The sequence below is a fragment of the Juglans microcarpa x Juglans regia genome, chromosome 7S (assembly GCF_004785595.1).
Source record: "Juglans microcarpa x Juglans regia isolate MS1-56 chromosome 7S, Jm3101_v1.0, whole genome shotgun sequence".
Taxonomy (NCBI): Eukaryota; Viridiplantae; Streptophyta; class Magnoliopsida; order Fagales; family Juglandaceae; genus Juglans; species Juglans microcarpa x Juglans regia.
Window position 1 is genome coordinate 221,962 of NC_054607.1, and position 13,905 is coordinate 235,866.

General features: G+C 37.1%; 1 protein-coding gene and 1 non-coding gene across 2 annotated transcripts; one reads left to right on the forward strand and one right to left on the reverse strand.

Moving 5' to 3' along the window:
- The first annotated feature begins 4,450 nt into the window (after positions 1–4,450).
- Positions 4,451–7,341, forward strand: LOC121240218 (transcription factor MYB83-like). Its single transcript, XM_041137615.1, has 2 exons — positions 4,451–4,770; positions 6,093–7,341. Exons 1-2 carry the CDS (start codon positions 4,478–4,480, stop codon positions 6,790–6,792), a joined length of 993 nt encoding a protein of 330 aa, XP_040993549.1. The 5' UTR covers positions 4,451–4,477; the 3' UTR covers positions 6,793–7,341.
- Positions 7,342–10,026: 2,685 nt separating this feature from the next.
- On the reverse strand, positions 10,027–10,108 carry TRNAS-GCU. The gene has a single exon. It is a non-coding gene; the product is annotated as a tRNA-Ser (tRNA).
- Between the last annotated feature and the right edge of the window lie 3,797 nt (positions 10,109–13,905).

The following is a 13,905-nucleotide window of genomic DNA, read 5'->3' on the forward strand; positions in this document are numbered from 1 at the left end:
TCATAGAGTGACTAGAGAATTTTATTGGCACAATATGAAATCTGACGTCAAGGATTTTATTAGGAACTGTCAGATTTGTCAACAATAGAAAATGGATCATTCCTTCCCTAATGGTCTGTTACAACCTCTTCTTATTCCCTCTCAACCATGGACTCATATAACCATGAATTTCATTGAGGGATTACCAAATGCTAGTGGTTTCAGTACACTATGGGTGGTTGTGAATCGTTTAACTAAATACAGTCATTTTGTGCCTCTGGGACACCCATACACAGCCAAGTCAGTTGCCCAATTGTTGGTGAAACATGTATTCAAATTGCATGGTCTACCACAATCAATTGTGTCGGATCGGGATAGTACCTTTACCAGTGTTTTTTGGAAAGAATTGTTCAAGGCTCAGGGGGTCAAATTGGAGTTCAGCACAGCTTATCACCCACAGACAGATGGGCAGACAGAGGATGTGAATAAAAGTCTGGAAACCTATCAAAGGTGCTTTGTGGCAGACCGCCTGAAGGATTGGGTGAAATGGGTGCCTTTAGCTGAGTGGTGGTACAATACCACTCAACATACCTCTACAAAGCTCACTCCTTTGGAAGTTTTGTACGGGTACAAACATCCAAAACTAACTTCCTACATTCCCGGGACCATTAAAGCAGCAGAAGTGGAAGCAGAACTCAAAGACAGAACACTCATCATGCAGTTGCTCCGACACAATCTCAATAGAGCTCAAGAAAGAATGGTGAAATACGCTAATTTGAAGAGGAAAGAACAGAACTTTACCGTTGGAGATTGGGTTTATTTAAGATTACAGCCTTATTGACAAGTCTCTGTGTCCCAGCACAGGGATTTGAAATTATCACCTCGTTTTTATGGTTCTTTTCAGGTGGAAGCCAGAGTTGGGGAAGTCGCATACAAATTAAAGCTACCAGAGACGTCCCAAATACATCTGGTATTTCATGTTTCTCAACTGAAGAAACGCTTGGGAGAGCAAATCGCAACCGCAACTGTGTTACCACCAGTGAACCAACAAGGGATCCTGCAGCCAAAGCCAACAAAGGTTTTAGCTCGACGAATCCGACCACTAAACAATCGACCTGTCGTGGAACTATTAGTGAAATGGCAAGGGCAAAGAGACGAAGATGCTACCTGGGAGAACTTCTACAAGCTGAAGGCGGCGTTTCCCCACCTTGTGGGCAAGGTGTTTTAAGGGGAGGACACCATAACAAGTGGACGACTGGAGGTGGTGACCAGGGAACCAACGACAGCATAAAGACAACAGAGGAAACGACGGTAGTGAAGATAAGTGTCGAGGAGGAGCCTAAGGGGAATTTAGGGTTCCCGCTGGTGTTTTGGGCTCGTGGGCCTTTGGTTCATGAACCTTGGGCAAGAATCATTAAAGTAAATTAGAAGGTTGGGGCCGACATGGTCTGTGGGTGTAAGGGCTTGGCCCATGGTCTGTTTTAAGCCCTCTTAAAGGGTCTGTTATTTGATTTCCTGCTTGTCATGATAGCGTTAGCTTTTCTATTTCCAGTCAGTTACAATTTGTTACAAATCTGAGAGCATATAGCTTCCCATGAGTGAAGAATGCAATTATCGAAAATCAATACAACAAATATTCATTTCTTTTCTCTGGAGGCTCTCACCCTCGAAGTGAGTTATCCCTTTCATCTATATCCTAGCATGCGTATAACATCGGATGATCTTAAATTAGGAAATGATACCTATATATATAGCATCCCACAACTGTTTTAGCATGCAACCATGAATGAAAGTTATTTTCTTTTTTCAAGTTTTTATATTTTCTTTGATAAAAATGACTTTTTATTGATGTTTGTCAAATACGGTTAATCGGAATTAATAGAAAATTAATTATTTTTGTTAAGAATTGTGAAAATTGATTGTAGGGAATATGACAAGTGAAATAGCTGCGCAAGCTTTCTTAAGTTGATCATATTTCGGTCTTCAAAGGACGTTGGTCAAAGCCTGTCGCAGCTTTTAATATTCATGTGGAAAACACTTATACGTACGTACGCCAATTTCGACCATTATGCATGCCTGGCTCTAGCTTAAGCATGCAAGCGTCAACCAGCAACTTACTCACACGATCCATCGCTCACCATGATACATATACACACATCATCGACCATGCGTGCGGTACTGTGCAGCCTCTTGGATTATACTGATCATCATACATATATATATAGATCAATTCATGATCAGGCCGCCATGCATGAGCTTATAATAAATTATTGTTGCTGTTTCTGGATGATCAATTTCCAGTACCAGACATGTGGTAGAGTTAATATTTTGTTTTTAATGCGCTCAGTTATTAATTATCTTTTGCTTGAATGGTCTTGGTTGCCCATTCCTTAATTTTCTTTTCATTCGACAACCAAAAAGCTCAAAAAGGTTGTACTCCATCATACGTTGCTTTTGTCTGCAAATTACCTAATAATAAATCTTTAATACTTCTTCCACGATTCTTCTAATTCTTTATTTAATTTTCTTTAATTAGCAGGTAATTAAACCAGCTTTTAACCTCATATATAATTTGTTGAAGCACCGTTAAAATACTGCATCCCGGCCTCCCGGCCATGCATTTTGAGACAGATTCTCTACGAAACAATATTCTCATGATAGCCGGTACTGTAACATTAGTTGAATATTAATATTAATCTTGGTGAGTTGGTTTTTCTTGTCTTTGTAACCAAGTAGGTGTTGCTTGGAACAGCCCCTTCAGCATGATGTTATATATATATATATATATATATTTCCAGGGGACAGCTGTAGATCATAGACAGAACGATGTCTTTGAAACGTAGCTTGAGAGTTTTCCACTACACTTTTTTCCTAGAAAACTGCGGTCATAGTAACTAGCTAGTAGTACTGGTCATGCATAGAATTAATTAAACAAAGATTTAATTTGAACAACTGATCATAATTTACAGGAATATTTGACCAATTAGCTGACTGATCCCTTAAAAAATCTGCTTTAGAGCAGCTTGGACAGACAAAGACTGATGAGGATTGCTGATGAGGGAGGATTAGCATGACACGTATGAGGTTTCACATGGCAAATTCTTCAACATGCAGGGAGAGAATTAGGTAAAGAAAGGGAATTCTTCGAGAAGATCATTAGCATATATATATATATATGACAGCTAGCGCATGGGGATAGGGAAATTAGTTGAGGGGTATATAATGGGCAAATTAAATGTTTGGAATAATTAAGTCTTCCAAATTACTCATTAATTGATGCATTAATAGTACCAATGCACTCGGGCGCTGCAAATAGAGTTAATTTCTAATTATAAGTAATTAGCAGAGATGAAATTAGGATTATCTAGATCATTACGAAAACATCAAACCTACTAAATTAATCTCATGTTATAGAATGAATTATATATCTATATAGATCAAACCTTATTAAGTTAATTAATCATGGATTTAGATAATTATACTAATAATTACAGCCCTTAATTGCACATTTAAATTAATAAAGAATATATATATATTTATATAGATCCCGTACATATGATTACAAAGAAAAATAATGAAGTAATTAACTGAAACGTACAGCTTTAACCGTACGTGATGATCATATAAATATATATATATACACACACATATGGTCCTGATCCATTGTCTTAGCTAGCTAGCTAGCTAGGTAAGTAACTTGGAAAAATAGAAAGCCAGCCAGGTGCATCTAATCCTTAGGTGGAAGTAAATTGATGCATGGTAGGTACACGCACAACTTGTGAAGCATGTTTAGTTGTTAGCACGATTATAATTAAGCATGAGCTGGGACATGCAAGAACTACAAAAACAAAGCAAAGCACAAAAAACGGATGGACATGCATATCATCATGTCAAATGTGCAACATTTTATTGGCAAAAGAAGTGCAATTAAACCTTCGCCTCAGCTAGGATATAATTAATATATGTACCTAAAGTACCTTTGTCTCTCTCTCTCCGCTTTTATGCTCTAGCTAGGTTTATTCTTCAAATTCACGTGTGGGGAGAGAGAGTGAGAGTGAGAGAGAGAGAGAGAGAGAGAGCTGGGAGAGATTATTATGTGAAGTGGAAGCAAAAATTTGGCTTTCTCATACACGAAGATCATGATGATTACCTTGTGAGTGAAGAAAAATGTATCGAAAAAGACAAGAATAGAGTCAAAGACAAGAAGACCAACAGTCCCTCTCTGTTTTCTTTTCTATCTCAAGGAGGTCCCCCTCCAATCCGTTTTCCACTCCACCAATCAACCAGCAAACATAATCCTCTCTCTCTATCTCTCTCTCTCTCTCATTTCATATTCATATTCTAAGCAAACCCCGCAACCATCACCATCATCATCACCATTACCACCCCATAAAGCCTCCTCTCTTGCTCGTACAAAAGTATTCACACATATATAAATATATATATATGTATGTCTTTCTCCTTGGATTTCCATCAAACCATCGAAAACAAGCTACCAATGAGGAAGCCAGATCAGATGATAAAAGAGAGGGTACTCAAGAACAGCCATAACAAGAGCAAGCTTAGGAAGGGCCTTTGGTCACCAGAGGAAGATGAGAAGCTTATGGGGTACATGTTAACGAATGGACAAGGATGTTGGAGTGACATTGCTCGAAATGCCGGCCTACAAAGGTGTGGGAAGAGTTGTCGTCTTCGTTGGATCAATTACTTGAGACCTGACCTCAAGCGCGGTGCATTCTCACCCCAAGAGGAAGAACTTATCGTCCATTTCCATTCAATTCTAGGCAACAGGTCCTCTCTCTCTCTATCTCCCCAAAATCAGCTAGTGCACAAAACATTGCCCCAGATTCGGCTTAGAACGTCGAAACACATTGAAAGTTGTTGTCATAGGCTGATCTTCTTCCGGCCCCTTCTGGCATTGATAATCTATCTTAAACCAGCATTATGTTTTCGTTTTCTATGAACAACCAAAAACTAAATTCAGCCAACTAGTAATATTAATTAGCCTAGTTAGCAATAACTATAGATCAGAAAGTTTAACATTTCAATTTTTTTTTTTTATTAGTACGTCTAATATTTCAATTGGCACTCACATAGTATATAAAGGCTTGATATCAGACAATGATGTTAAATATCATTTATAAAATGCATTAAAATTATCCGCTCACAAATAATATCAACTGCGTGATGTGAATCATATATATCTAGATATACTTTTTCTTGGTCAGATTCTAATAGCAGGCTAGCTGGCTAGGCGCAGTAGCCGCTTCTTGGATTTTGGCTGATCTGATATAGCAGTGAGTTGGGGGTACTATAGATTATTTTAGGTTCATACATTTTCGTGCGTAAAACAAGAAGAAAGAAAAGCCACTTGTATATGGTTCAAATCTTGAAACCAGCCAATAAACTCATGTGAAGCTAGAAAAGGCCACGTGCTTTCAATTTGGTTTTCCCCAGCTGTTACTTGAATATTGCTTGATATATATAGATTATCTTATATATCATACATGCAGAGCCGATCCAGAATATTTTTATAGCCAACACTGGATTCCGGCCAGATCTCTAGCTCTCTCCCTGACAGATTTGACAAACAAATATATATATATATATATATATATATGTTAGCTAGGACATACAATCACATTGTTGATTTTCTTCTTTTATTTATTTATTTATTTTTGCTTCTTTTTTTAATATGATCAGCCTCCAGTAGCATGTATACCGTTGAGGGTAATTTGAGCATCTAGTTTAGTTAGGGGCATCTTTCAGGAAGTTTTCCATCAAATGATGTCATCAAGATGTATAAATGTTTTTCAGATAATTAGCAGGTAAAAGGGTTTAAAATTTTAGAGCATATTAATTAATATGCTTTAGTCCAGAAAGTAATTATAAATAAGGAACGTACTTAAAAAACCAAGTTCTATTTGTATTCAGACCATGTCAACCTAATTCGAATTACGTACATTCACATCCAAATTCATGCATTTTTTAAATAGTACTAGTGATCACTCTCTTGCAGCCCATGTGCATATAATATATACATATATAGTAGATTACTATATATCGCATGCAACTATTTTTCTTCTTATTTTTTTAAGCAAATACGTACTCAGGTGGTCTCAAATTGCGTCACGTCTTCCAGGACGGACGGACAATGAAATTAAGAACTTCTGGAACTCCACATTGAAGAAAAGGTTGAAAAATAACAATTCCGCACCCTCGCCAAACGACAGCGATGCTTCAGTGCCTAGAGATGTCATCGGAGGTGTCATGGGCTTGCATGAGCATGAAAATTTCATCAATATGCAGTGTATGGACTCATTTTCCTCATCATCATCATCATCGTCCTCCATGCACACTTTGGTCACTGGCAGCCAGTTTGATCCCTTTTCCATGCTAAATGATAACCGCTATGACCTGTCGACTATTACTGGTGCACCCCGAGGGTTATTCAACAATATTATGCCAACAGGGTTTGCACAAGTTGGTAAGGGGGATGTACTTTATGGAGATTATGGGGTCTTAGAGCCTGATAATATGGGGTTAGAAAGGGACCTTTCACTTCCTCCACTAGAGATCATCAGTAGAAGCATTGAAGAGGATAATGCTCCGGTAGATCATATGAAAAGCAACATGAGCAACCACTTCAATAATGATTGCTTTAACAGTACTGATCATCAGAGCTTTAAAGTAGATAACAATATTTTGTTTGGGTTTGGAAATCATGGACAAGGAGAAAACTTAAAGATGGGGGAATGGGATTTTGAGGGTTTAATGCAAGACTTATCCTCCTTTCCTTTCCTTGATTTATAAGTTAATTGAATAAAAGCTAGCCCAACCTTGGCTACCTGCCAGCTCCCTTCTCCCTCTCCCATAAAACTGCTGGCCAAAACATACCCTAGGAAATTTTTTTCTTCCATCAATACCTGTTGTGTTTGATCTGTTAGTTTTTGAGAAAAAATGAATCCATCAATGTTTTCCAAGCATGATCCTAGCTAGCTAGTCCTGCAATAAAGTTTGCAATATAGAGATCAGGATGAGGAGTTTCTTGTATGAATTTCAATTTAATTGTGAGGCACTTCGAGTCAATTGGCGGGAACAGAATGGTGTAATAATCATCTCGATCCGGATGAAGAGAAATGTGAATAGACATGCTTCATATATATACCAGCCGAGAAGGACATAAAGATTAGTCGGTAACTAGCAGTTTTGTGTACAAAAGCAATAATTTGGTGGTAGAAGTTGCTAAATTGCAGATTAGTGCATGCATGGCATCGAGAAAGAAGTCTGCAGTGACATCAATTATGCAAACTCACGTCAATTATATGAAGCGTAATTAAAAAATGATCTATTGTTTTCTTACATCTATATTATATAGATATATATGATATATATGTGTTTTGGTTACAAAATAGAAAGAAAATTTTCTTTCTAATTGTTGTGAAAAACATACATCAACGATGACAAACAAATAAAAGCAACGATCAAGCAATCACATGATACACAATTTACGTAGTTCGACAACGAACCTACATCCACAGAACTGCAAAGATTTTATTAATCAGAGAATATTACCATCACACAATCTCAACTCTCTAACTCTAGGGCTTTTACTCTCTCACAATATGCACTCACACTTTGCCTTTTTGTTCTCACTAAAAACTATTGAAAAACGTGTACAAGAGATAAAATATTACATATTTATAGAAATGACACTGGAAACCCTAATTTAGCAAAAAAATACGTTCTTCGCTCGAGTGGCGTGTCGAGCAAGCCTCAAGCGAACAACCAATGAACATTGGCTTGAGCGGTGTGTCAAGCATAACTCGGGCGAAAACTAGGGTTTGTATCTCACTCGAGCCTACTGTCGCACCAGACTCAAGTGAACCCACAGGTTAGTTTTGCTCGAGCGAACTCACAGGTTGCGCCCTTTTTGCTCACAAACCAGGCTTCACATATAACACAACACTAATCTAGTCTCAAACATGCGCATAAATCAGGAACACAAAATGAACAATACATGATGTCCACGTACGTATAGCTTTGCATGAGGCCATATATAGCACCATTATCATTTGAGAAGCAACATGCATCCACTACAAGAAATCAAACTTTTTTTAACGCTCAAAATCGTTGCAAATACTCCTAATAATCGTTGCATTTGATTATTTTCGGCGATTTATAAATCGCAGCAGTTTCGATGAAATTATAGCGTAGCTTCTGATCAATTTCAGCGATACGCAAAACTCGTTGAGAAAAATCAATTTTTCCGGCGATTTTATTTCTTCGCAACTTCATAAAAATATGCCGAAAATGGTGGGATCTGTTTACCACTAAATCGCCGAGAAAAGTTAAACGCAACGAAAAATAACATCGCAAATTCTCAATCTGTTTACTTTAGGAAATATTTTACTTTTTCCTTCTAAAGTAAAATGTTGCTTCTACTTTGCACAACCCTTACATTATGGATCATGCCTTAATGTTATTTTGCATTCCCAACCTTCAAGTTTTCAAATATTATAAGGAGCATTATGCAAGCTCGATATCTGCAATAAGGTAACTTTGGACTTCTCTTTCAGACTAAGCAGCTTGCATATTAGAAATGTTTTGCTTGCAAGGGTGAAAATAGCCAGTTGTATGGGGTTTGAGAAAGTTCTGTTTTAGTGGCTAGATTTCTTTTGACCCACAATTCTTGTATTTTGCCCTATTAATTTTTTATTATACGTGTTTAAATGTCAATATAAAAAGGGGTTTTACATGGCAAAAAGTCCAAGCGTATACTTCTTTTATGTGTGCTGATGGTACAAATAAGTGGCTGAAGCATTGCTAATAGTTGAGGTGTGATCATCAATTCCTCTATCTTTATGAGGCTGAGTTTTGGACCTTTAGAATCTAGCCTTAGCTGTTTTTTTTTCTTCTTGTCATTAGTAAGTTATATAAGCAGACCTGTATATTTTTAACACAATAATGACACCCTCTGAACACGCGTACAGGAGAAATAGATGCCATTTGACCTATAGCTCATGATACTAAACTTTCTAGTTTTTAGCAAGATCAAACTCCTCATGTTGTTTATCATTATGTTTTTTAGTAGCATAACAGAACCCAAAAAACAATCAAGGTGGGTAACTCATTGAAATATATAAGGGTCAGTTATGTGAAATGTCCCGTAGCGTGTGGAAATCCCCAACTTTGTGCAACAACTTCACAAATTCATATACTCTAGGAAAAATGGCAGCACTTTCTTCAAGCATTATAAGAATTCACTCACTTACAGTAAATAAGGTAAAAAAATAGGGTCATAAATTCTACAAGAAAATGCTTCCGATTCAACAAAAAGAAAAAACAATATTTGGTGAATTAAAATTATCTAATACCCACAACTGATTGAGCAGCTCAAATACAAGAGGCAAATACATAACATTAAACCTCAAACAGAGGAATATGCACATCGGTTTCACAGAGGAAAAAAATTATTGTACATATAAAAACGACTACTTTTGTAATCAATATTTGGTGAATTAAAATTATCTAATACCCACAACTGATTGAGCAACTCAAACACAAGAGACAGATACACAACATTAAACCTCAAACAAAGGAACATGCACATCGGTTTCACGGAGGAAAAAAATTATTGTACATCTAAAAACGACTACTTTTGTAATGCAACCTGCTCGTGAAGGGGGGAAGATAAAGCCTGATTTCTTATAGTAATCTGATCATGCATGGATGTGATCTGATGATGATTTTAACATATATTTTGAGGGTACAATATTAATAGAATTAACCAACCTACATGGGTTTACCTTTCATTAATTCCCTTAACCCCGTCCATTTGGTGCTTGTAACTACTATTAATGTTGAGTAATGTTAATAATGATCATGTTTACTTCCTGGCCGTACGTCAAAGATCTGATATATAATAATACATGTATATATTATATACATGTATCAATTTCTGATTTTTTTGGTACAAGCTAGGAATAATATATCAGCAACAAAAAAGAAGCTTGGGGGTAGTTGGAATTGAGAAAAAAATATGGACGTCGCCTGAGAGATTCGAACTCTCGCGGGGAAACCCCATGTACTTAGCAGGCACACGCCTTAACCACTCGGCCAAAGCGACTCTACGAGCCTTATTCGCCAGTCATAATATATGTTTTATGTCTTATTCGACTTCACTCCCTTGAATTCTCTAACCTTCCATTTGATCACCTTTTTACCTGTACAACTTATACATGATGACAGTACTGTATTTTTTTTTAATTACCTTTAATCATGACCATACATGTATGCTCACCCATGCATATATTTCCAATCCATCACCTGATGATCTCTCGATCAAAAGCAAACAACATCCAAAATATCCCAATATTAATGCATCTCTACTGTTCATTAAATATATATATATATATATCCCTCTCTCTCTCTCTCTCTCTCTCTCTAGATGATCTGTCTTGATCGGGCCCATAAATTATTTGTCGATTAATACAGCCTAGCAAAGGTCCACCCTGGCTAGCTGCAAGTTTGATCATAAATTAACCCTTCCTTCCTGTAAGACAATTGATTTGAAGATAATTTATAATTAGGGCATTGCAAGAAATCATCTCCCTTAATTACTTTATTTCTAGATGTTGAACCACTGTACATAAACATGGGGTGTGACAATTAGGACTCCATGAAACTCCATTCTATTCATGAGAAATGAAGCTCCTTTTTTAAAAAGAGTATGCGACGTATGCATAATTTATGATTGTATATAACATTATTATGTCTTCATATCTTGTACATGCATCCAACTAGTACGTACGCACGTTCAAAGCCCATCCACTCTTGTTGTTGGGCTAGAGATATGAGCCTACAAACGATACTCGTGCAGTGCATCTTCACAGGCTGAATGAGTAGTAGCCTCGTGCCCCATGGATCCAACTGAGCCCAAATGCTAGGCCTCAAAACTAATTGATGCATTTACAATGGAGTTGGCCCACACGACCCGACCATTGAAGAAGAAAGTAGTCTCACTTTTTTAGCTCTATACTACGACGTACGTACACCATTTAATTCTTAGCTAGCTCAACTATATGTATATATATATATATATATATAGTACTATCATGTCTTTAGTTTTTTTTTTTTTTTTTTTTGAAATTTTGGGCTCCTAACATGATCATGATCTCATGACTTCCTGAGCCATTCAAGTACGTAATTAGTATACATTGATGGATTTAAAATCAAATAATCTTCTGTCAAGTAATATATATCTCCTTAAAAAAAACTGTATATCTCCTCTATTTTCTCCATCCTGGAAATAGATCAGGCCCGATCGAGCATTAATTGTGAATTTGTGAATAATAATCTTATTAACGCCTGAAAATAGTACAACAAAAAGGAAGGGGAGAAATAGTCATTCCCGGCCCGCTAAGACTATTCGGGCCTCAATCGGTATTGTATGGAGCCTCGGCGATGGTCTGGTGAGGCTGTGTGGTGTCCGTGCGTGTATCCATGGTGATGAGTAGAAAATAAAAAGGCAGGGACACGTAGATTTACGTGGTTCAGCATAATATTTACGTTCATATGGGGTTATGGGAAGGGGAGAATACACTCTAATATGATTGTTTTACAGTCTCTTATTGTCTCTCATCCTCGCTCTACAATGGAGATCTGAGCTCAGTCTTTTGGTGGAGATCTCACCGCTGGAGTCCCTGTTGTGAGGTTGAAGAAGCTCAAGAAGTTCTCGTCCCCTCCAAAAGTCATATGGAAGTCTCATTTATCCTCTGCTAATCATTTTTTTTATGTCACATCTTCTCTTATTTACGTCACATCTCTACTTTTCTTCCTGACACCCTTTCCTTCCTCAGCTCTTAACCCCTCATTCTTTCTTTTTCCTCTCTCTTTCTATTGTCTTCTAGTGGAGGCCCTTTGATGAGCTAAACTTTTTATCTGGACCTGAAATATTTTATTCCCTCCAAATCTAATTACTGATCAGCTTCGCAATGTGCAAGGTGCGGCAACATATTTTAATTGGAGCAATTAATCATGGCCCATTAATCGTCCTTTCCACTTTTTTTTTTGGCATATATATATATATGCACACACACATGATATATAATATATACACACACACGATATATAATATATACACACACATACAATAAATAAACAAAATGAATGGAAACAATGAGTCATTTTAATCCAACCCCACAAAAGTGCTATGTTTCATGAGTGGTTGGATTTTGATATTATAGCTAGCCCGTGTACGTACGTATATAATAGATGTCATGATTTACAAAAATAAGTTAATCGGCCGACACCTGCTGCCAATAATATATGTATATATGATACATACATAAGAAATTATTACAGTTGCGACCGGCATTAATTAATTAATAAAAAATATTACAATTAGAAAGAAATTTTATAAAAATAAATTCATAAATTGACATGACATCATATGATATGTTAGATCTATTTTATAATTTAATGTGCCACATTATCTCATGATCATATCAGTATATAAATCTATTTTTGTGAAATATTTTTATGATTAAAATATTTTTCTAATTAATTAAAAAGTTAACAATTAATATACCTAGGTATATTCATAAATGAGAAACATCGCGAAATTTTCATGACTCTATATATAAGAGTAATAGAAATTAAGGAAATACCAATAGGTTTTTTCACTACTGAAAAGGACTTAAGTGGCAATAATTAGTCGCTAGCTAGCTGGATAGATGATAGCCAAGTACCAAAGTAAGTACACACTACAAAATCCCTATCCTTTGAGAGCCCCCTCTCTCGTTTTCTCTCTCCAGCCAGTTTCTCTCTGTCCAAACAGTCAGCGATCACAGTCTCATCGCCTAGGGAGTTGGAGTTTTGGTTCCTCCCTCCCTCCCTCTCTCTGCTCAATCAGTCATCGTTGACACTCTCTATAGATTTTTTTTCTAATTTTTTTCAAGCTTTTCGACGATAGCACCTAAATACTCCGATCTGTTGCTTTCCGGCCTTCCACGGCAGCCACGCGCCCCACCATCAAACTCCTCAGTCGTCGATCTGTCGGAAAGTAGGAGAATATCGTCTAAACGAGTGGCGCGTGTATCTTATGCGTAGCTTACAGTGCATGTGAGATCCACGCGATGCCATGCCAAGAGGAGTCCTCTGCAGCCACGGGCGGCACCACTGAGGTTAGCAGCTTCGACTCTCTTAGATCCGAGTGTTCTTCTTTTTCCTAGTGTGGCGCGTGATCTGCATGCACCACCACAATTGATAGCGGTCCTACGCCGATGTATTGGTTTATCTACAGGTTGTTATTCCCCTATATTTCTATTTTCCCTAGCTACTGATCAAGATAAAATATCGGTGATAGTCTCCCTTAACCGGACCTGATCAACAAAATGCAGCACACTCTTTTCAATTGTGACTTTTAGTCGTAGTTTTTTAGTCTGTTTATCAGACAATGTAACCTCTTTTACGCAGCATCCCCTTTGCGGGACATGGGTTAGAGTCAATCTTTTGATTCGAGAATCCGTTTTTTTATTTTTATTTGTTGGTGTTGCTTTTGCTTGTTTTGGGACGATTGTTGGGAACTCTCACCCATGGAATCTTGTATCTTTGTAACCACTTAATTTAATCTATGATTTTCTTGAGGAAAAAAAAAAAGAAAGTGCGCAGTACAAAAGGAAGGTGATCAGGGATCTTCGAGTAAAGGAAGGGGCCGGATGCATGATCTTTGCATCAATTCAGGCATATATATATATATATCTCCTTATACTTAAAAGCACCTATAAACGTGAACAATAATGAACAATATACGTGAACAGTAATCACAAAATCATCGAAATCACAGCGCCAAACTCACCGAAATCATCTCAAAATCACCGAAATCACAATAGATCACAACGCCAAACTCACCAAAATCATCTC